The sequence below is a fragment of the Microtus pennsylvanicus genome, chromosome 1, assembly GCF_037038515.1.
Source record: "Microtus pennsylvanicus isolate mMicPen1 chromosome 1, mMicPen1.hap1, whole genome shotgun sequence".
Classification (NCBI taxonomy): Eukaryota; Metazoa; Chordata; class Mammalia; order Rodentia; family Cricetidae; genus Microtus; species Microtus pennsylvanicus.
In genome coordinates this window covers 173,973,421-173,997,936 of record NC_134579.1, presented here as the reverse complement: position 1 = coordinate 173,997,936, position 24,516 = coordinate 173,973,421, and the positions used below count along the sequence as shown (strand labels likewise).

At 40.7% G+C, this 24,516-nt stretch overlaps 1 protein-coding gene and 1 long non-coding RNA gene across 4 annotated transcripts; one reads left to right on the top strand and one right to left on the bottom strand.

Annotated features, from left to right (window-relative positions):
- Window positions 1-920: 920 nt before the first annotated feature.
- Calhm6 (calcium homeostasis modulator family member 6) lies at window positions 921-3,423 on the bottom strand. Of its 2 annotated transcripts, XM_075945649.1 has the most exons (3): window positions 3,056-3,421; window positions 2,618-2,683; window positions 921-1,994 (listed from the first exon to the last, which is right to left on the bottom strand). In XM_075945649.1, exons 1-3 carry the CDS (start codon window positions 3,137-3,139, stop codon window positions 1,566-1,568), a joined length of 579 nt encoding a protein of 192 aa, XP_075801764.1. In that variant the 5' UTR covers window positions 3,140-3,421; the 3' UTR covers window positions 921-1,565. The 2 variants fall into 2 exon arrangements, with proteins under 2 accessions (XP_075801764.1, XP_075801757.1); XM_075945642.1 differs by having other exon boundaries at window positions 2,618-3,423.
- LOC142833832 (uncharacterized) lies at window positions 2,720-16,798 on the top strand. 2 transcript variants are annotated; one of them, XR_012907452.1, is made up of 4 exons: window positions 2,720-2,804; window positions 14,684-14,755; window positions 15,350-15,459; window positions 16,429-16,798. It is a non-coding gene; the product is annotated as an uncharacterized LOC142833832 (long non-coding RNA). The 2 variants fall into 2 exon arrangements; XR_012907451.1 differs by lacking the exon at window positions 2,720-2,804 and having other exon boundaries at window positions 11,084-14,755.
- The last annotated feature ends 7,718 nt before the right edge of the window (window positions 16,799-24,516 follow it).

Sequence of the window (24,516 nt, the reverse complement as noted above, 5' to 3'; positions counted from 1 at the left end):
GGGATGGGCACAGGGGCCTGGGCTCTTGCCGCATGGTTTACGTTGGTCACATGGTCCTCGTTGGTCATGTAGGCAGGAGGTTACCCTCGGTCAGGTCACTGTAGGCCAGGAAGTTGACACACCTAGCTCCCTAGATAGTTTGGAATGTGGGGTGGGTTCCACTAACAGATAGCTCTCATTAACAGCCAATTTGGGTGTGGGGTAGGCTCTGTCAATAGAACCATTCCTAACACAATTAAGGGTGTGGGGTTTTCTGCAGACTCCCCAGGGTGACGGTTCCTGCAATGATTTTAGGAGGAAATTGGCTCCTGACAGATCCCCCTTTCTTTTATAAAGACAGGCAGCTGTTAAGTGACCGGCATCAGGTCAGAGTCCAACCACGGTGTCAGATCTAAAGGAGAAGGGACTGGGACAAGGAGAGACCCTCCTCTCGAATGGTGAAGCAATTTACCTCTCCTGGGAACAGAGGGATGCCTTATGATTCTTAGGTCGAGTGGGGACCAGGTCTTTATGACATGGCTTTTATCTTGCTTCCCTACTCTTTTGAAAATGTATGATGACTAGATGTGCAGGGGGAGGGATCATAATACTATCCTGTCTCTCCTTGTAAAAAGTTTTATTTTTGTTTTATATGTATTGGTCTTTGCCTGCATGCATGTATGTACACCACAGTGGTACAAGGTCTAAAGAGGTCAGAAGGTGGCATCAGAACCCTAGAACTGAAGTTACAGGTGGTTATGAACCAATATATAGGTGCTGGGGACTGAAGCTGGGTCCCCTACAAGAGCTTCAAAAGCTCTTAGGCACTGAGTGATCGCTTCAGCCCTCAGCTTCTGAGGTGTGTGCAATTTAAATTCGTCATTGTGGATAGTTTTTGAAAATTTCCTTTGACATTAAAAACACAGCACAGACTGGCAAATCTTTTTTGTTTGTTTTATTTTGTTTTGTTTGAGATCTGGAATTTGGGGTGGCCTCGAATCCAGAAACCTGCTTGCTTCTGCCTCCTGATTATAGGGTCAAAGGTGTGTGCTACCACACCCAGTCTTTGACCTTAAAAGCAAAAAATATCACGGCCTACAGTTTTTCTTTTCATGATTAATTTTCATACAGAAACCATATCCGAGTCATAAATTTCATAGTATTTGAAGTAAGCCTGACTAGAAAGTGTGCCCTCCACTATAGTACAAGGCAAGCTATAATGTCACGCATGTTAGAATACTAATACTTTGTCTTTGCAAACAACAACAAAATCCCAACCTTGAGATTAATGTCAGAAAATGTAACAGAAAGATGTGATCAATTGTTCCTTCACTGATGGTTCTTATTTGACACAAACCTAGAATAAAGATATAACACTTTAACCTAGATTGTCATTTTGAGTAAATTATTTTCCTTCAGTTTTTTTAAACAAACATTAAAAGAAAAAAGGCTAAACATATGTCACAATTTCAGATCTAAAAGTCTCACAATTTGGAAGAAAGCAAGCAGTCATATAACATACGAATGTGTATTTTTTTATATGAAGCAACAATTCAAAATAATTTTTTTCCTGCTCATTTGTAAGATCACATCCCTTCAGTGTTGGCCATGCCAGAGGCATCTACAAAGCTAAGGGCAGGGACCACTGTATCTCCTTCCATAGAGCAGAGACGGTCACTCATCTCCATCTCCTTTCTATTAACATACTTGTGCAGCAGGCTGTAGAACTGCTTCTTGGGATTAAAAGTGTACAGCGCCGAGATTTCCTTCCAGGCTTTACTGCTTGGGGTGTAGCAATCCTTCGGATTCCTGCATTCAAAAAAACACTTAACATTCTCGTCTGCCAACTGGGTCGCGTGCTCTGTAGCTTGACTTAGAAGAATCTGCTCCTCCTTCTGAGAATATATTTCCCAGAATTTTAGGTGCAGATAACTAATTGGAGAACAGCATCGGATGATAGACGTCACAACAAGAAGTACAATGATGATGGCTGCTATTAGAATCCAGCCTATCACCTACAGAAAACACAACAGGATGGCAACTTAGTCACCTTTGACATTAGAAAAATTAAAAAGCCTGGGATAAAGTCTAAACTAGTCACTAGCTCCCAAGTCGTGTCTTAAGCTCTTTAGAATAACGAGTGTTAGTAACAATCCGCGCCCCCCCCCCCAGTACATCAATACAACTACTGTCTTGAAAAGTCAACTAGAGTCCAAGTCATGTCAAGTGCCCAAGAGGAGATGACACGTCACTCTCCTAGAACTGAAAACACGGGGTTTCTGCTGATCCAGGGAAAGGAGTACCCATTCTAAAGAGCCCCAGGCCTTCCTAGGTCCGTGGGTAGTGTGGATGGTGGGTTTGGGCCTGGCAAGACGGGTTCTACTGTAAAAATGCTTCTAGTTTCTCCTGCATTGTGCAACTTCACCTGGCCTGAGTATTTGCTGCACAGTGGGAGAGAACACTAAAGAACGATGCAGAAGGTACCAGTCCAGGTGCGCTATTCTGGCTCCTACAGCGCTGGCTCCTGGATGAAAGCCTTCTCCCTGCTATTTAAATATTCACTGTTGCTGGTTTACAGAAAAATCTACTAACTTCTTCCTCTCCTCTTTACGGGTCCCCACCGCGCCCAGAGTCTGACCTGAGACTGAGCCTTGAGCTGATTCAGGATGTCCTGCATCTCCGCCTCCTGTTGGTTGCAGGGAACCTGCGGTAGTTTGATAGCACAGCTGCTGTTGAGGTTTCCGCACAGATACTTCGCCATGCGCGCGCTACCGCTGACAGCACACTCGTAGAAGGAGCCCCCTAGCAGCCCCACCGCCAACCAGGTAAGGGCCGCGAGTGCGGCGGCCAGGTTGGTCTGCAAGCATGTCAGTGCGCTGTGCGACCCGGAGCTGAAACTCGTGCTCCGGGAGCAGCAGCCTGTGAGCAGGCGCCAGGTGCTCGTGTTCAGCGCATAGCCCAAGAGAAAGAGTGCAAGCGCTGGCACCAGCAGGAACACCAGGCCATAGGGCAGGTTCCAGGTAGCGTTGCACGGACACTGGAACACCACCTGGGAGAAGATCTTCTCCCCACCCACCGTCAACAGGGTCACCAAGCCATAGCCCAGGGTGCTGCGGTGCTTGCTCTGCAGCAGTTCCAGCACTGCCTTGATCTTCTCCATGGATTCTGTTCACCCTGGGCACCCCGCTGGGTCCAGAAGCTTCAGTTCTGCTCTGTGACTCCGGAGGGTTGAGTGAACCGGGTCTGGGACTTTACACTCTGCTTTGAAGCAACTTTAAAAAGGGAAGAGGGCTTCTCAGCTCTCTCCGGGTTTCACTTTCCTTTTCAACCAAAGTAGCTCTGACATGGGTCCATGAATACGCCCCCAGATCCTTGACTTCCCAGGACCCCACTCCACATCCAAAGACTGAAGGGGGCAGAGGAAGCCCTGGGTGAGAGATGTGAATGACTGTATGTTGACATGGACTCCTACACCAATCGATCTATGGTAAATTGGCAAAGCCATTACCCATACGGGTCAGGGTCAAGAGTATTGGCAAGGCTTTCCTTCGCAGTCTGAGTGTGCGTGTTTATAAACAGTTGATCCAAGAGTGCAAGACTAGCAACTGCAGCTTTCTCCTGGAAGTTTACAGGCTGGGAATGCTGGCCTACAGAGGTGACTTTCCTGTCTAACCCCTCACTCTAATATACAAGCTAAGGTTTGGGGAGACCCCCACCTGATCTCAGCTGCATCCCATGGCTGTCTCTTGCCTGTCCTTTATTTATTTATCTCTCGGCCTCTAGCCAGTCTTCCAGGATCCAAGGTGCAAAGGACAGAGCAGAAGGCCCTGGTCACACTGTTCCATCAGTTCTGGAACTCTACCAGAGCAACTCTGTTTGCTCCAAACCTACATGACTTCTTACAATGTAGCCAGCTGATCAAAATAAGAAAGCTGTTGAATTCCCTCCTATTGTTGCAATCCTAATTCCTAAGCTAACACCCGATTGCAAAAGTCATGCCATTTACAGGAAGCAGAGACAAACGATAGAAAAACTGCAAATGAAGTCAAGTTCTAATTCTTTTGTATGATGCTCCCCCTCCAGTATGAGGGTGCTCGGTTAGTTTTTGCTGACCCCCCCACCCCCACCCACTTTCTCTTTCCAACATCCCCAAAGGCTGAATGTACTGTTAATTAACTCTTTAGTATAATGGATATCTTTTACAGGTATGCCACAACAGTATCTGTACCTCCAGGGATGTCAAATGATTGCTTCATGACCACAGACCATCAGCACAGGGAAGGGTGTATGGCTACTCAAAAAACACTGAGAGACTGGAGTTGGTGGTGCTAATACAGCACTGGGGAGGCAGAGGCAGGTAGATCTCTGTGAGTTCAAAGCCAGCCTGGTCTATAGAGGCAGGTGGATCTCTGTAAATTCAAAGCCAAACTAGACTATATCTGGAGTTCCAGAGCAACTAGGGCATCACAAAAACAAACAACAGCAACAATGAAAACCAAAACAGAACTCTAGTTAAAGTAAAGACTAACCAGGAGTTAGGTGAAACCCCCCACATCTAGCATGTCCCGTCTTCACTCTTCACATGACAGTTCTTCTGAAAATAACTATAATCAAGACTGTGGCACTGACCCTTCTATTTCACAGCTCTAAAATGAACTGAAGGATACTAAAAAGAACACCACATTGAACTTGGGTGCTCGGTCTCTGTGTTACTGCTCTCTAAAACTCAGCATCTTCAAAGAGGGGGAGAAGTGGCCGGTTCATGATTACTGTGATAAGTTGACCAGCATATGAGAAAACTGCATTTGGGCATATGGCTGAAAGAGCCATCAGTCTGACAGGTTACATCTTACATTACATCTCTAAGAGCAACCAGCAATTACCGCCATTGCATATTATTTAAAGCTCTCTGTGTGTGCTCAGTTATAGACCAAGGGGTGTTGATAACCATGCATTACCCTAAATAACTCATGTGCTACTTAGCTGACCACAAGGAGGGCATCCACAGAGAGTCTGAGCGGAAAACTCACAAAAACCCGACTGCTCTTGGTGCCCATACTAGGTTGGCTTTGCTTCATTTGATAAGTATTAATAGATTATACTAAAGGAAATTTTTGAAATGGGTCAGGAAACATTCTTTCCTTAGTTTACTTGCCTTCCTAACTATACATACCCACTACCACCAGCGACTCTAACATAGCACTGAAACTCAAGGGTGCTATAAGAAGAAGCCTCACTAGAGCTGGCGACTCTGAATGTTTGAGGGTGATCAAGTCAACGGTGATTCTTGTCTCTCTGGTCCTCTGTCTTCTTCCCATGAATCTTGGCTAACTTTCTTCTCATTGCTAGATGGGTCTTCATCTTTATCCCAATCATGTTTTGTTCTCATTCACATTTTCCATACTCCATCAAGAAAAAAACCTGGCTGGGTTCACAATCTTTGTTCTTTATTCAAGTTTTCCTTAATTGAAACCTAAGAACCACAGTTTTCCAGTCTCTGACTGAAGCTTATTCTTACATTTCCACCATCCAAGTACTAACCAAGGCAAACCCAACACACCTGAAATCAGACAAGATCCCCCACCCAACCATATTTCTCATGCAGAGAAGGGTCATTCTTTTCCTGGATACTATCTATTGATGGCCAAACCTGAGATTTCCTACCTCTCTATAATGATTTATCCTCCACCAAAGCTCGAAGCCACCCAGAATATCCCCTCTCCTACCTCAACTCTACGCTCTATCATCTGTTCTCATTCTTTTGTTTATGCAGTTTTAATGGAGGCGACAAGCAACTTGCTGTTCTCTGACTCTTGTCATTCAAGGATCCAATTCCAGTTTTTCTTTTCCACATAAATCTGCCTGCTTCTTTCGCCAACTAAATTAACTTACTAACACATTAATTTGTTTGCCAGTCATTCATTAAAATGATTAATAAGCGTGCAGGCTATGCTGGGTTCCTATGGGAAGTGGTTGATACTGTTAGATAGAACACAAAATCGAAATGTGGTTCTAACGATTATATGGAGGGAGAAAAAAAATAGGATGACCGGAAGTGTTCTGAAAGTCCTGTGAGGAGATAACCATTAATATATGCTCATTGAATGCAATTGAGCTTGGCTGTAAAGAAGACCAGAACAATGGACTGAATGTTAAAGGTGAGAACCAAGGTGGCACATTTTGAGAACAAAGGTGCAGGTGGAAGGGCAGGTTCAGGGCTTCATAGACCAGAACATTCACTTGAACTTCTGCTCAGAAACAGCCTGAGTTATAACAACACAGTGTTGGGTCAGTCTCTAAACACCATTCCCACCCTGCCCCCACTTCGGCCCCCACTTCTACTCACCAGATTTGCTTCCTCTATATTCACACATCACGATCTCCCAGGCATGACTGGGATCATGCTAGACTCACAAAGTTCTACAGCTTTGGGGGAGGGGAGGGTTCTGGTTCTGCCAGAACTTTCTCCCAGAACACCTCTGGCTCTGTGAGTGTTCTGGGTCTTTTGAGTGTAATCCAGTCCTCTAGACCCAGCAGTATTCTAGAGACTACTGCTCAGAAATTAAATTAAGAGTAAAAGTAGACTCACATAAAATAGCATTATTTAAAAGGATTGTGGAAAATCTGTGATCTGAACAGTCTTCTCATAAACAAACAGAAGATTCTTGTCTTCTTGTGTTCACACACCACAAAACCAATGATGGTGTGTCTGACTTTCTTTGTGTATTTTGTTTCTCAACTCTCATGAGTAATATCAGGAATGAGTTTCAAACCACCAACATTTCCGGGTAAAGAAAACAACAGAAACATAAAGGAAACCACAGACTATGAATCTGAAAGCTGTTTGCATTTGTCTTGCAGGAAGCTGCTTCTCACTGCAGTCCACTAGCCTCAAGAGAGAGCCCAGGACATTCCCAAAGATGATTTCTGATATATTTGCTATGAAACCCCTAATGTTAAAGAGAATGTCTTTATCCATATTAATGAGCTTGGGTTCATTTAATATGTATGAAAAAATATGGAATATATCTGAAGATTATTGAGATGGAGGTATAATTCATCTACTTAAAGTGTATATGCCCACAATTTACTATGTTCCCCAAATTGAACATTTCATCACCACCATCGACATAAAGCATTTTCATCACATAAAAGAATTCAATGGCATTGGACAGTCATTCCCATTTCTCGCCTCGCTCGAACTTATCCACATTCTCAGGGCCTCTTGACAAGCATTTGTTTATTTTCTTTCTCCATTGCCTATTCTGAATGTTTTCCATCTTTCTGTCTTTAGTTGTGTATGGTTTGTCCAGCATCTCTCTATCATCCGACCCTCTGGGGTTCACTCTTTCTTCTTCTAAGGCATCAAAAGCAACACAGTGAACCCCTTTCTGCCTTGATAACTTTGGGAATAAACCTTCTTCTGTCTGGAATTTTCTCTCTATTGCTTTTTCCCATACCTCAAGTGTCAGATCCTCAAAAGGAGTTCTTCTGTGTGGGAAAGGTTAGGCTATACAGTGTAACAACAACAACACTGATGGGGGAGAGTCTTAAAGGGCCAAGGCAGTCTTTTTATTTAACCAATGAAATTAACAAAAGCCAGAAGACTCTCCCCTATCAAAACACCCAATCTTTGTGGCTTCGTGCATCTATTTCTCATTTCTAAAACTTCAACTTTGTGGTCCCTGATGACTTCCATACAACCTTGAAATTTAGCATTTCTATTGCTTCCCCATGCTCTAAATTGATCAAGGTTTTCCCAATATCCTGGTTTTCTTTGTTTGTTTTCTTCAGTTTGACACAAGCAAGGGTTAACTGGGAAAAGAAACCATAACTGAGCAAGTGCCTCCATCAGATTGCTTGTATACAAATCCATAAAGGTGAGCAAACCATGGGAGCAAAAGAGCGAGCAGCACCCTCCATGGGCTCTGACTCAGTTCCTGCCTCTAGGCTCCTGCCTTAAGCTCCTGGTCTGACTTCTGTCAGTGAAAGAGTATAACCTGAGAATTGTAGGGAGAATAAACCTTTCCCTTCCTGAGCTGTTTTTGCTCATGCTGCTTTATCACACAGTAGAAACCCTAAGGACATCCACAGAATGTAACCAATAGTAGGGGTTGTTGTTTAGTTGGGGACTTGGTTTCAAATATATTTTTGCTGCAATTAATTGTCAGCCCCTCCTCCAACTAAATTAATTACTTCATTAACCAATTCAATAATAGTATGAATATAAGCCTATTAGATTGGCTTTCAGGCTCAGAGGCTGATTGATGCCACAATGGCCCGCTGTAGAGTGGCTAGGCAGGGAAACCAGGTGTTACTCAGTTGGAGAAGTCTGAAAGAGAGATCAAAAATGCAGCTCAGTCTGGAGCCAAAAGCCTAAGAGTACCCACCTCCAAGGAACTGTTGTATAAGCCTGTGTCCAAACTGAATTAGGTAAAATCTGGTGTCCGCAGGTACTGGTACACTATGAAGCGAAAGCTTGCCCTAATACAAGTGTTGCAGCTCTGAGGGGAAAGGCCTCCTCAATGGAAGTGTTATAGCTCTGAGGAGAGAAGTTTTCCCCTATGTAAGTGGTCAGTCTCTAAGGGGAAAGTGGAGGAAGCCATGTTGTCATCCCTGGGAAAGGCATTTAAAAGTTCTGCAAATGGAGCTCCTTAGATGGCAAGGCCCTTTGGAGAGTCCCATCTATTTGGCAAGGACCTGTGGAAACAATACTGCAGACCCCTGAGCTGATCCTAGGGAGCTCACGGGCTTTAGGCCTCTCTACTTTTTACTGTGCTTATTCTTATGGTGACTCTTAGTTTTGCTTTGCTATTCGTGATTGTGCCTGAGTTTATAGGGAACAAAAGCTTTTATAGAAAAATGAAATTTCTCTGATCTGTTACAGAAACTGGTCTTTCTGGTCACTCTTGGCTGCCTTTGCAGGCATCAGGAGTAAGCAAGAGGAGCTTACCAGGGTTAATAATTATTGCTTATTCAATTCCAAACGGAGATGTATATACTCCAAAAACTTAAGTACTTGGAAAATGGTTTCTTAAAAGATAAAATTAAAAACTTATAGGAATAGATAAGGAAATGATATAGGACATGAAAGGTCAGAAATTTCTCTGGCACCAGGACATGAAAACTCAGATATTTTTCCAATGTCAAAATTTCAATAAAGGAATCTAAAACTTCTAGTTCCCTTATAAGAAAAGAACATGTATAAATTGCCAGGAATAATTGCCCAACAATTAAAGAGTTAGGTATTTTCAGCAATGTAGGAGGATACAAGATTAACTCAAAAAAATCAGTAGCCCTTCTGTACGCAGATGATAAAAAAGGCTGGGGAAGAAATCAGAGAAACAATACCCTTCACAATAGCCACAAATAGCGTAAAATATCTCAGAGTAACTCTAACCAAACAAGTGGAAGACTTGTATGATAAGAACTTTAAATCTTTGAAGAAAGAAATTGAAGAAGACACCAGAAAGTGAAAAGATCTTCCATGCTCTTGGTTAGGCAGAATCAAAATAGTAAAAATGGCAATCTTACCAAAAGCAATCTACAGATTCACTGCAATGCCCATCAAAATCCCAGCAAAATTCTTCACAGATCTTGAAAGAACGGTACTCAACTTCATATGGAAAAGCAAAAAACTCAGGATAGCCCAAACAATCCTGTACAATAAAAGAACTTCTGGAGGCATCACAATCCCTGACTTCAAACTATAGTACAGAGCTACAGTAGTGAAAACAGCCTGGTAGTGGCATAAGAGCAGACAGGAGGAAGACCAATGGAACCAAATAGAAGACCTGGATATTAATCCATACATCTTTGAACACCTGGTTTTTGACAAAGAAGCAAAAAAATATCAAATGAAAAAAAGCAATTTTAACATATGGTGCTGATATAATGGGATATCAACACATAGAAAAATGAAAATAGATCCATATCTATCACCATGCCCAAAACTCATGTCCAAATGGATCAAAGACCTTAACATAAAACCAGCCACAATGAACCTCAGAGAAGAGAAAGTGGGAAGTACACTTGAACACATTGGCACAGGAGACCACTTCCTAAATACAACCCCCAGCAGCATAGACACTGAGAAAAACAATTAATAAATGGGACCTCCTGAAACTGAAAAGCCTCTGTAAAGCAAAGGACATGGTCAACAGGACAAAGTGACAGCCTATAGCATTGGAAAAGATTTTCACTAACCCCACATCAGACAGAGGTCTGATCTCCAAAATATACAAAAAACTCAAGAAAATGGTCATCAAAAGAACAAATAATCCTATTAAAAAAATGGAGTACAAACCTAAACAGAGAACTCTCAACAGAGAAATCTAAAATGGCTGAAAGACATTTAAGGAAATGTTCAGCATCCTTAGTCATCAGAGAAATGCATATCAAAACAACTCTGAGATTCCATCTTACACCTGTAAGAATGGCCAAGATCAAAAACACTGATGACAACTTATGCTGGAGAGGTTGTGGGGAAAAGGGAACACTTCTGCATTGCTGGTGGAAATGCAAGCTGATACAGCCTTTTTAGATGTCAGTGTGGTGATTTCTCAGAAAATTGGGAAACAACCTTCCCCAAGACCCAGTAATACCACTTTTGGGTAAATATCCAAAGGATGCTCAATTGTGCCACAAGGACATGTGCTCAACTATGTTCTTATCAGCATTGTTTGTCATAGCCAGAACCTGGAAACAACCTAAATGCCCCTCAACTGAAGAATGGATAAGGAAAATGTGGGACATTTACACAATGGAGTACTACACAGCAGAAACAAATAACAACATCTTGAATTTCTCAGGCAAATAGATGGAGCTAGAAAACATTATTTTGAGTGAGGTAACCCAGACACAGAAAGTCAATTATCACATGTACTCACTCATAAGTGGTTTTTAAACATAAAGCAAAGAAAACCAACCTACAAATCACAGCCCCAAAGAACTTAGACAACAATGAGGACACTAAGAGAGACTTACATAGATCTAATCTACATGGGAAGTAGAAAAAGACAAGATCTCCTTAGTGAAATGGGAGCATGGGGACTTTGGGGGAGAGCTGAAAGGGGGAGGGAGGGATAGGCAGGGAGGGGAGCTGAAAAAAATGTAGAGCTCAATAAAAACCAATAAAAAAGAGTTAGATATTAATCATTACTATTTTGAGAACTTTAAAGAATAGAATATAACTGTAGTCCACATAAACGTTTATTTAGAAACTGGTATACACCTGAAAATGATATACTAGGCATCAGCTGATTTCATATTGTTAGGAACTAATCACAGGGCTTAAATTTCTTACTTTGTAACCACATGTTTGCTGGCAGCTAGGCCACAGTATGAATAAGATGTACCTAGTTGCATTCAAACATTTGCCTTGCATTATAATGATATGGGATAAAGGTCAATGATGTCAAGGAAGTGAGCAAAAAAGAAGAGACACTAAAATGAATAAATGCTAATGATTCTTGAAAAATGATTAAAGAGAAAGAGTTTGAACCTGCTCATGTCTGAATGCATTAGAACCTGTATAAATAAAGACAGACTGAGCTAGTTAGGCCCACCAGTTTAAAAGACAACCAATGGTTAGACTCTATTCTTCGCTGACTTCACACATCCTTCCTGCAATACAAAGTCCCTCTGGAATAAGACTCCAGCAGAAATGGTATTCTGACAGTCAGGAGCAAGGACTACCACAGAAACACACTACACAGCAAATCTCACACAAGATTTATTGGGACAGACACAAGAGGGTGGCTGCCTCTGCTCAGAGAGAAGCAGCAGGGAACTGAGCAGGAGACAAACTTATATAGGGTTTCTTAGGGGAAACATTTTCACGGTGGAGATTTCCAGGATAGGGACGGGTAAGACTGCAAGCCAAGCCCAGAGATTGGTGGGATTTAAAGTCCAGGGATTGGTGGATTTTCAGGCTCAGGGATTGGTGAATTTTGGAAAACTTTGCTGGACGTTTTACCCTACACAGATTACAACAGCAGCAACAGTACACTGCCCCAGGGAGCATTGACGGGGCAAACTGGCTAGGTTCCCTCTTCTGGGACTTTTTACCAGGCTCCCAGCCTGATGTGGGAGTCTTTTGTTTTGTGTTGATTCCATTGGTTAAATAAAGAAATTGCCTTGGCCCTTTAACAGGACAGAAAATTAGGTAGGCAGAGTAAACAGAACAGAATGCTGGGAGAAAGAAGCCGAGTCAGACAGTCACCATGATTCTTCCACTCCAGACAGATGCAGGTTAAGATCTTCCCTGGTAAGCCACACTTTGTGGGGCTACATAGATTATTAAATATGGGTTAAAGCAAGATGTGAGAATTAGCCAATAAGAAGCTAGAACTAATGGGCCAAGCAGTGTTTAAAAGAATACAGTTTCCGTGTAATTATTTTGGGTGTAAAGCTAGCCGGGTGACAGGATGCAGCCCCTCTGCCGCTCCTCACAATACCAGCCTATTGGATGCAGCTGCCAATGCTTAGGACAGATCTTCCCAATTCAATTCACTTACCTACTTGCCAATCTTCACCAGAAACAGCCTCACAGGTGTGATTCAAGTACCTTGTACTAAGGCACCCCTTAACACAGCCATCTTGATGATTTGTAGTGCAATGCCTGCTCTAGGTAACATGTGCTATGATACAGGTACAGTTTGTGAGTCAAGAAAGGGGCTGGAAGCCAGATGGTGGTGGCGCACTCCTGTAATCCCAGCACTTGGGAGGCAGAGACAGGCGGATCTCTGTGAGTTCGGAGCCAGCCTGGTCTACCAAGGGAGTTCCAGGACAGGCTCCAAAGCTACAGAGAAACCCTGTCTCGAAAAACCAAAAAAAAAAAAAAAAAAAAAAAAGCAAGGGGCTGGAGATTGAAACAAACACACACAGAGACATGGGTAACACTAAGAATGCCCCGAATGCCTCCTTTATTACGTTCCAGGACAGCTTATATAGTGCCTTCCCTTGACTAATGGCCACACCCTAACTCTCAGCTGCAAGCACACCAGAAACCACTCCCCAGACATCATGAACTCCAGAGGGTCTCATGCTCAGAGAGCTGCAAGAGCAGCTGCAAGCATAGGAAAACAAGTTGCTTACTCCAGCAAGGCAGGGGTCACAGGAAATCCAGGGTCTGGAAGTCCACAGTCTCCAGCAACAATTAACTGGGATATGATTGCATTGGCAGGAAGCATTCTAGATCGTCTCCCAGTAGCCATGGAATCCTTCAGCACAGCCTGTCGTCCAGGTTACTGCAAGAGGACAAGGACATGTAGTTCTCTCTCATTGGCAGAAGAAAAGAAGTGATCGTGTGGTTTGTTCCAGTTTCTGGTTTCTATTTCACTCATTTCCTTCCCTAGACAATATCCACACTGGTCACAGTGTGGTGCTCACAGCCCAGGGTCTTCAGATAAGAGTATGGTCACCCTGACAATATGTCACATCTTCATGTGGTTCCTATTGGTTGACATATCTGTAAACTGATAATAATAGATTAATCTGGTTTCAAAAAGTGTACAGTGAGTAGAACCATGACTTCCACAGCAACCACTCCATCCTAACAGGAGAAAATGGAATCTGGGTGTTAAGCACAGACTGGCCTGTGCATTTTTGAACTGATTCTTGAATGTACAAGCCTTTCTTGAGTCTGTGTCTTCTACTTTCTTGAAGATCTTCCTGGCTACATACTGCATTCCTGGGAAATTAAGCAATTTTCTTGGTCCAATATGTTATTTGCCTAACGTTAAATCAACAAATGTTGACTTGAGCTTATGATTTCTCAACTTTAATCCCTTCTGAAGTTAATAAGCATCTTATCTCTTTGATTCCAGTCAAATATGATTGCCAATGTTTGCATTTGGTTTTGGAAAGCTGCTTTCTGGACCTAAATCACTCTCGTTAACCCCCACTGCCATTATCGGTAATGCGAACCTACTTGGGTCTATAATCTTCTGTGGAAAAGTCACACCTAATTTTATCTTTTTCCTGAGTATTTATCCAGTAGAATACTTTGATACTATCCGTCTTGAAGTGCCTTGCTTATCAAGAGATGTTAACAATACGTCTAGAGGCCACACTTTTAATTTGATCTTATCCACAGTTAATTTAATAGACTTTGTCTTTCAATGATGTGTTAATCTTTGTCTTCATGTTTGGAGTCCATAAAACCTGTGAGGATTTGTATTTTTCAAAGCTCCAATTTCTAAAATAGCGCTGATACTTTCTGGTTTGTTTGCAAATTATCCTTTGAGCTTGTGTTGCTTTGCCAGAACCTAACTGATAGCAGCCAATACAGACACACGAGCAATGCTGTGTTCTTCTCTTTTCCCCCCCAAAGCCACATTCTCCTTGATTATGTAATCTTTGGTCCCATTTCATAACAAAAGTTTGTTTCACTAATCACCCCATAACACGACTGTCAACTCCCTAGCCTTTCAATCAACTGCTAGGCTGTCTATCACTGGCTGCCAAAATCATGCTAAATATTATCGAGTTTTTATTAGGGAAGTGCCCCGCTCAGACACCAACACTGGTGAGAAGCCATCACAGGCTTTCGCTAACCACAAAGGAAAGGGGATGTATGGTCCATGTTCATGGCTTCAAGGTGTGAAGAACGGCGAGTTTCAGTAGTGCCTTCCGTGATCTTCTCTGGCTCTCTCACGGTGGGGTCTTCTTTCTAACTACATCTTTTTTTTCTTTATTATAGGTGGCAGTTTTGTAGTAGCTGGTTTGATGTTTACTATTTTTTGTTTATCTACCCAACTAGATTATAAACTCTGTAAGTATGAAGATCCAGCTTGACTTTATTTGTTCACTACACAAGCACCAACTACAGTTGCTCCTAGAATACTGTCGGTGGCCGATGGATGTTCATGGGAATGGTTAGTAGGTGAACGACGAAAGAACAGATTGTTCCTGTTTCATAACTTTTCCTCTTATAATAAATAAAAATAAAATTGTTTAATCTTTTAGCTAGCCTGGTTATTTCCTGAATTGAGCTAACTTCTACAGTTGGCACCCAACGTGGGGCTCAGGTCTTCAGCAGTCCTAGCCAGCCACCATCAGGCTCCATGCCATTCATTTGGGTATAGAATTCCCACAAAGCGGCCCTGAGTAGCCACTAGCTGCAGTCCTTCATATTTTCACATTAAACATCTCAGAGCACCTTGGCCACCTGTGACTGTGACTGGCTTCTGGGTCTAGTTTTTCCAGAACTCACATAAACTCAGGTGGGATGTGGGTTTCCCCAGGTGTCTCTGTTAAGCAACTCTCTTTGTGCTCATGCTGACCAGTCAGGGACTTCTGCAGAGCTCACAGTCTGTGATTTATACTAAATAATTGTTTTTAATTTGAGTATATATTTATCTTTCAGTATTTAACACTAAAATCAGATTCAAGCTGGCCATGTGGCTACACGTATGCCATGACACCTACTGGCAGGTAACAGTTATTGCACCTACTTCAGCTCAAACTCAACTACAGGTAAGATTTATAATTTAAAAGGGCAAGATGATAGACAATTTGACAATCTAAGAATCCAATAGCTTTTTTAACTTATACCATGTATGATATTATGCAAAGTTTATATGATTTCCCTCCTAAATCCCTCTGTTTGATTTTGGGAATTAGCTTTGTCTTTCATATTTTCTCCTTAAAAACATGGTTTGATAATAGGGCCAAGAATGAGGCACTTTTAGAAATGATAAAGTCTTTACAGACTGATAATGACCAAATAAAAGTAAAATTCAGCACTCTGGAGAAGGATACAACCAATTTGACAAAACCAAGTCTATGACAGAAGGTGCTGAGACATTGTCTGAGAGAATTACTACTGTTAAATTATTAACCAGACTCTGTCAAACTGTTATGATAGATTGACTGATAGAATGTCTCTCCAGGAAGGTAATATGCATGCTATAAAAATTATGTTCAAGGATGAGACATTATATTTACTGTGGTGACTTCACACCTTGGAATCCTCAATAAGGGTATTAGAACAGTACACTGGACAGGAGATCCAGACTTTACAAAAGGCATTGGTAAAAAGATTTAAAAATATTGAGAAATTTATTGAATTTGATGGCCAGGGACAAAAGGTACAAAGACAAAATACAGCCTCATCAGTATGTACCAAACTCTGGGATAAGTTATCTGTCTTTCTGGTGATCTCATCAAAAAAAGCATCTGGCACCAAATACCCTAAGGTAGTCAAAGAATATACATGAAAACCCATATATATGACTGATTTAAAGAAAATTAAACAAGCAATTGTGTTTTATGGAATACATTCATCCTTTGTTAGGGAAATGGTCAAAATGTAGATTTCAAGCAACAAGGCAATGCCACAAGATTGGATTCAGTTAATTTTAGCAGTCCTAGAAAATGGACCACAGCTGCTTTGGAAGTACTAGACAGTAATCTTGAAACTTAACCATCACTTTACTTTTACAGGATCCCATAAAAAGAATATCATCTCCATGATAGCTGGAAGCAATTCTAGAAGACAACATCCCCTCTCCCAACAAAGTTTATCCTCAGGGTTGGGAACACCATTTAGGGGTTGTTGATTATTACTTGTATAAGGTAGAGGGTTGGGGTGGAAACTATGTAGACTCAAAAAAAAAAAACAAAACAGAAAAATCGAAGGGGATATTAGATAATTTAGTGTGAACTTATTCACACTACAAATAATAGTGGGTAATAGAGTGTGAGCTATTATTTATGGATAATTTACATGGGTATAGTTTTTGTATATTGATACAAGATCAAATTATATTTGTTATTTCTGTTTACAATATTTGTACAGCTATGCAAAGTTATTCTGCCAGATTGTATACATGCATGTTTCTATCTCTGTTTAGGAATTTTGTATATTGATACAACTTTTAGGCTATATTTTCATATTGCATTATATATTATTCTTACCTCTGATCAAAATACTTATACATTGTTCACATTTTGAAGTCATTGTCCTCATTTGTTGCACATTTGTTTACAGATTATTTAATATTCTGACATAAAGTTTTAGTCTTTAAGTTATACAGGTATTAAATTTTATAGGTCAATAGTTTTTCATGATTGTTATACATATAGTCAGATTAATTAGGTTTTTTTAGATACATAGAGATTGTATTCTGCTTAGATAGGTAATCTTCAACCACTTCAAGGCTCTGTAGAATATGGCATTTGAATAACTTAGGGTTCTGTTGACATGAGACATGATTGCCCCTGGCAGCACCAATATATTCCCAAGAGAATATTGAATACCAAAGGCACTCCACTCAGAGTTCATTTTCTTTTTGGCACAATTGGCCTTTGGGGAAGGAACTGCCCATGCCTTAACCACTGACAAAGTACATGGTATCCAGACTGGATAAGCAGGACCCAAGGAAAAGGACTGTCAAATCTTGCCAAGACAGGGTAAGACATTCTGAAAAATTTCCTGCCTCTAAAAATGGTCTGCCAGTTAGTTATGTAGGCCTTAGCCAAAGTTGGTTGCTTCAACATTGCAAATGAGAATTTGGGTGATTGCTCAGGTAGCCAGTTGTCTCTGTCTTATACTACTTGCTTCGGAAACTGCTTGATTGCACTTCCTGCTGACTCAAGTAATATTGTCTCCCTTCTCGGGACTTTAGTGGGGTTGTTGGAGATAGTCATAGTTACCATCCTCTTATGGTTTAGCCAAGCCTATTTCCGATGTAATAAAGACTTAGACTCTTTAGAATAAAATGTCTATTAAAACATTTATCGTGTGTTCCTTGCTTAATATTGTTTCTGTTGGTTGTTATTTTATACTTGCTACCTGTTCTTATTGTATATAGTTTTGTATTGGGTTTGGATCACTCTTATTTAGACAAAAGAGGGGTATGGGGAATCTTTGCCTACCAGTTATTTTTAAGAGGTGGTACCAAGATAGGGTGTGGATTTCTGGGACCCAGAGAAAAATGGCTTGGACTTCTCATTCCTGTTTTGTGAGTTTTCACCTTATAATAAATAAAAATATAATTGTTTTTTATTTTAGCTAGCCTGGTTATTTCCTGAATCAAGCTAACTTCTATAAAGCTGGAAAGATCCCACACTAGTGAGTTAACAGAACACCTGAAAACTCTAGAACAACAACAACAAAAAAAAAACTTACCCAGGAGGACTAGATGGTAGGAAATAATCAAATTGAGAGCTGAAATTAACAAAATTAAAAGAAAGAAAACAATACAAGGAATCAATGATACAAAGAGTTGGTTCTTCAAGAAAATCAACAAAAATAAACAAAGCTTTTTATCCATAGGCAGAGAGATAATATTTAAATTAATAAAATCATAAATGAAAAGGGGGACATAACAACAGACACTGAGGAAATCCAGAGAATCATTATGTCATATTTTGAAAGCCTGTACTCCACAAAATTGTAAAACTTAAAGGAAATGGACAACTTTCTGGATAAATATCAGTTACCAAAATTAAATCAAGACCAGATAAGCAAACTAAATAAAGCTAACGAAATAGAAACAGTCATCAAAAGTCTCCCAACCAAAAAAAAAAAAAAGATATCCAGGGCCAGATGGTTCAGCTCACAACTCTAAAAGATTTTCAAAGAACTAATACCAATACTTTGCAAATTGTTCCACACAATAGAAACAGAAGGAATATGGCCAAACTCTTTTTATGAGGCTAGAATTTCCCTGATACCCAAACCACACAAAGACATTAATAAGAAAGAGAATTACAGACCAATCTCACTCAGGAACACTGATGCAAAAATGCTCAGTAAAATACTGGCAAACCAAATCCAAGAACATACCAGAAAAATCATCCACCATGATCAAGTTGGCTTCATCCCAGAGATGCAGGGATTGTTCAACATATGAAAATCTGCCAATGTAATCCACCATACAAAGAAACTGAAAAAAAATAAACACATGATCATCTCATTAGGTGCTCAAAAAGCCTTTGACAAAATACAACACCCCTTCATGATAAAGGTCTTGGAGAGAGCAGGGATACAAAGAACATACCTAAACATAGTAAAGGCAATATACAGCAAGCAACAGCCAACATCAAACTAAATGGAGAGAAACTCAAAGTGATCCCACTGAAATCAGGAACAAGACAAAGTTGTCCACTCTCTCCATATCTATTCAATAAAGTACTTGAGGTTCTAGTGTGAGCAATAAGACAACAAAGGGAGATCAAGGGTTACAAATCAGAAAAGAAGTCAAACTCTCACTATTTGCTGATCATATGATAGTTTACATATGTGACCCCAAAAATTCTACCAAGGAACTTTTACAACTCATAAACACCTTCATTAATGTAACAAGATACAAGATTAAATTTAACAAAATCAGTAGCCCTCCTTTACACAGAAGATAAACGGGTTTAGAAAGAAATCAGAGAAACATCATCCTTCACAATAGCCACAAATACCATAAAATATCTTCTTGGAGTAATATTAACCAAACAAGTGGAAGATTTGTGTGACAAGAACTTTAAATCTTTGAAGAAAGAAATTGAAGAAGACCCCAGATGTAACACCCGATTTGGTGTTACACCCTCGGTACAGTTCGCGCGCCTCTGTACCGAACGCGAGTCGGGCAAGGGCCTGGAGATTGAAAAGAAGACACAGAGAGACCAGGGTCATTCGGAAGGAGATCAGCCAAATGCCACTTTATTCAGCATTGGGGGAGTTTTTATCTACCTGACTGCAGCACAAGGATCTCCGCCCAGGCAGGTGGGAAATTACCATATTATCAATGGAGTGAATGCCCTGCAGCTAACCACCAGGCGGGGCAGGCATAGCACAGAAACACACAGGAAGCTTAGTAGTTGATCATAAACTGTCCTCATGAATGCACCACAGGAATAAGGGAGACCAGGGCCCTACACCCAGAAAATGAAAAGATCTCTCATGCTCTTGTTTAGGTAGAATTAACATAGTAAAAATAGCAGTCTTACCAAAAGCAATCTACAGATTCAATGCAATGCCCACCAAAATCCCAGCAAAATTCTTCATAGACCTTGAAAGAACAATACTCAACTTTATATGGAAAAACAAAAAACCTAGGATAGGCTAAGCAATTCTGTACAACAATGGAACTTCTGCAGGAATCACAATCCCTGACTTCAAATGCTACTACAGAGCTCCAGTACTGAAAACAGCCTGGTATTGGCACAAAAACAAACAGAAGGACCAATGGAACTGAATCAAAGATTCAGATATCAATCCACGCACCTTTGAACACCCGATTTCTGACAACAAGGAAAATAATAATAATATTAATAATAATAAATAAAATGAAAAAAATGAAAGCATCTTCAACAAATGGCGCTGGCATAACTGGATATCAACATGTAGAAAAATGAAAATAGATCTGTATCTATTGGAATGCACAAAACTCAAGTCCAAATGGATTAAAGACCTCAACATAAAACCAACCACTATGAACCTCAGAGAAGAGAAAGTGGGAAGTACACTTGAACACACTGGCACAGGAGACCACTTCCTAAATATATTCCCAGTAGCGTAGCACAGACACTGAAGCAAACAATTTAATAAGTGGGACCTCCTGAAACTGAGAAGCTTCTGTAAAGCAAAGGACATGGTCAACAAGACAAAACGACAGCCTATAGAATGGGAAAAGATCTTCACCAACCCCACATTGGACAGAGGGCTGATCTCCAAAATATACAAAGAACTCAAGAAATTGGTCATCAAAAGAACAAATAAACAAATAAAAATGGGGTACAAACCTAAACAGAGAACTCTCAACAGAGGAATCTAAAATGGCTGAAAGACACTTAAGGAACTGTTCAACATTCTTAGCCATCAGAGAAATGCAAATCAAAACAACTCTGAGATTCCATCTTACACCTGTAAGAATGGCCAAGATCAAAAACACTGATGACAACTTATGCTGGAGAGGTTGTGGGATAAAGGGAACACTTCTGCATTGCTGGTGGAATGCAAACTAGTACAGAAGCTTTGGATATCAGTATGACAATTTCTCAGAAAATTATTAAACAATGTACCTCAAGACCCAGCAATACCACGTTTGTATATATATTCAAAGGATGCTCAATCATACTACAAGGACATTTGCTCACCTATGTTCATAGCAGTATTATTTGTAATAGCCAGAACCTGGAAACAACCTAAAATGTACCTTAACCAAAGAATGGACATGGAAAATGTGGTACATTTACACAATGGAGCACTACACAGCAGAAAAAAATTAATGACATCCTGAAATTAGTGAGCAAATGGATTGATCTAGAAAACATCATATTGAGTGAGGTAACCCAGACTCAGAAAGATAAATATCATATGCACTCACTAATAAGTGGCTTTTAGACATAAAGGGGAAAAACAGCCTATAATTCACAATCCCAGAGAACCTAGACAACCAAGAGGACCCTAAGAGAGACATATGTGGATCTAATGTACATGGGAAGTAGAAAATGACAAGATATCCTGCATAAATTGGGAGCATGAGACCCATGGAAGAGAGTAGACGGAGAGGGGAGAGGAAGGGATGGGAGCAGAGAAAATATATAGCTTAATAGAAACAATTAGAAAAAAAAAGAAATACATTTTAAGCAAAAAAAAAAAAAAGACATACTACAAGTTTTATGCTTAAATTACAGGAAAGAGAAAGCAAGGCGTTGACTTTGCTTTCCAGTCAGAAACCCCCATACTTCCAGCTGTCTTGTGGACAAGCTCCATAATACCCTACACTGGCACTTGGAGGGTCTGCCCAGGCTAACAGCTACACTCTGTGTCATCCCATGTACCTGCTTTCCAGGGCCACTGGCCCCTTAGACTCCCCATTCCTCTTCAACAACAGGCTTTTCTGCTTGCCTTAATGCTGCTGTGGATGGTGCCACACTGTTCTCTTAGCAAACTACCCCTTTCATTTAATACTCAGCCCAGCCTGCGCCTTCGCTCAGGTCCTCCTTGTACTCCCAGTCGGTAAGGCTTTGCTCTCGAAACATTTACCAATGAGTAACAGGTCAACGGCTCTCACTGTAACCATTGTAACTCTTCTTCCTTTCTGTTACTGGGCCCTCCCAGAACTCAGAACTCTTCTCAGTGGTCCTCTCCCCCAGCAGCAGCAATGGGGTCTTCTTCTCTAGAGCCCTCCTCTCACCCAGAAGGGCATGGATGACCTGCACATGCTTAGAGAGCCACAGCAGCCCTTTCCGCCCTGTCTTGGTCAGAATGAAAATGAGCGCCTCTAAGGAGTGCAACACCATGTTAAAAACAGAGAGGAAAACAGAGGGGGTTCTGGGTTTTCTGTTCTTCTCGTGAGGAGCTAGGGGGCGCTAATGTTAACATTTGATGTCCTCAGCTAATCAAGAATCAAAATCTGATGTTTAGTAAGCAAAATATTGGACCTTTCGATTTAATAAAAAAGATATCATTCAAATTTTTATATTCATGGTTTATTTGAATACTTTGGTTACTTCCTAGGGTTAGCCTAATAAACAGTGAAAAATTAAAGAAAAAGTCTTTGGAGACCTACCCTGCTGGAAGTGGGAAGGTTGAACTAGGCCACCTACAGGGTCCTCTTCAACTCTAGCATTCTGTGATACACTGTTCTAGCTCATCAAAGGGAAAATTCAGAAAAGAATGCAGCCCTAGAAGGTCTTATGTGAAACCACTGAGGACAGGCTCACAAAGGCAAGCACGGATATAAAGAAGTGGAAAAGCTCATATTAGAGAAGTTAGAGAAGATGGAGGAAGGGGGAACATTAACACATGCCAAACTGCAGTTTGGTGGGCAGAGTAAGCTCCAGTATTCTAACCACAGCTGGCAGCTCTGATTAATACTATTTCATTGTATATTTTTAAATGTTAGAAGAGAGGACTGGGTGCTCCCAACACAAAGAAATAATAAATGCCCATGATGCTGGAAATTCTGATTGGCTAATCATCATCACACAGCATACATGTGCCCAGCAGCAGCATGCTGTGCCCTACACAAATGTACAACTGTTGTGTGTCAGCTAAAAAGATAAAGCTTAAGAAGGAACCAGGAATTTCATTTGGGGCAGTAGTGGGGAGGTTGTAAGGGCAGACGGCAGATATGAAGGGGACAGGGAGATGAATGGAATCGAGATGCGTGATGTGAAAGCCATGAAGAATAAATAAAAAGACAGAAGAAGAAGAGGAAGAAGAGGAAGAAGAGGAAGAAGAGGAGGAAGAAGAAGAAGAAGAAGAAGAAGAAGAAGAAGAAGAAGAAGAAGAAGAAGAAGAAGAAGAAGAAGAAGAAGAAGAAGAAGAAATCAGGAAAGACCATGAGGAATTAAAAAAAAATAAAATAAAATACCCAAACTTCCAAGAAGTGGAAAAAATTCAATGAAAAGTTTTTTTTTAAAAAAATAGCAAATCAAAACAAGACCATGGCTTCAATTTTCCTCCTGTGTAATCCTATATTGTGGGAGCCTTGGCAGTTTGGATGCTCACCTTACTAGACTTGGATGGAGGTGGGTGGTCCTTGGACTTCCCACAGGGCAGCTCTTTGGGCTGATGAGGGAGGGGGACTTGATTGTGGGAGGGGGAGGGAAATGGGACACGGTGGTGGGGAAGAGACAGAAATCTTTAATAAATAAATAAACTAATTTGAAAAAACAAAAAAACAAAACAGAGCGAGTGGCAGATGCTGGACTGTCTGCATAATGTACTAGGTGTGAAAAATGGCTGGCCTATTTGTATCTCCACGCCTTCCATTAAGAAGTCAGCCCAATCTTGTCTTTTTAGGAGCTAAGCAGATGCGCTTCATATATAGTATTAGCCAATCAAAGCATCACACTTCAACAATGACTCCATTCACATCAATCACTAGAAAACCACAAACATTTATGACTTAAGGGCAATAGCTAGAGAATAATAAGTAGCAAATTAAGATATGGAAACAGATTAAGATATCATTTTATGTTTATGAAGGTCAAAGGTCCTTTTTTGGTGTCTGAGTTTATGAGTCTCCGTTTGAATGCAAGCTAGAACTAGGGGAAAGAACCAGAAGTTTAATTTATGCTGATGATCTTTCACTTACATTTCCCATGGACTGCTGTGGCGTTCTAAACTCTGGCACATAGCAGCAGTTACTTCTCTTTGGGGAAATCCCCCTAGAGTATCTTTAATAAAGATACAACCTACTTTGCCAGAAAGTTCAATGTTAGGATATACACCATTAAATGTTTAAAATGGTGTAAGCATGATTTCATATTTTCCACGTAACTATATATAGCTCAATATTTTAAATACATTGCATGGTACTTTGTGTAGTCCAAATAATTAAAATTCAAGCATTGGAACTGACTTTGAGATTCATACCACAGCCTGCAGTTATTGCTGGGTGTGTGTCTCTGGGCCTGGCTTCCTATTTGTGACAAGAGGCTGTAGGTTGCAGTCCTTGAACCCTACCAGCCCTTAGTAAGTTAGTGTTATTACCATTGTCATCCAGAGTGTTTTATCATGATACAAATCTGGACTGAGCAAATCTTTTCTGAATTTTAACCTATTTTTATAAAATAAGCCTA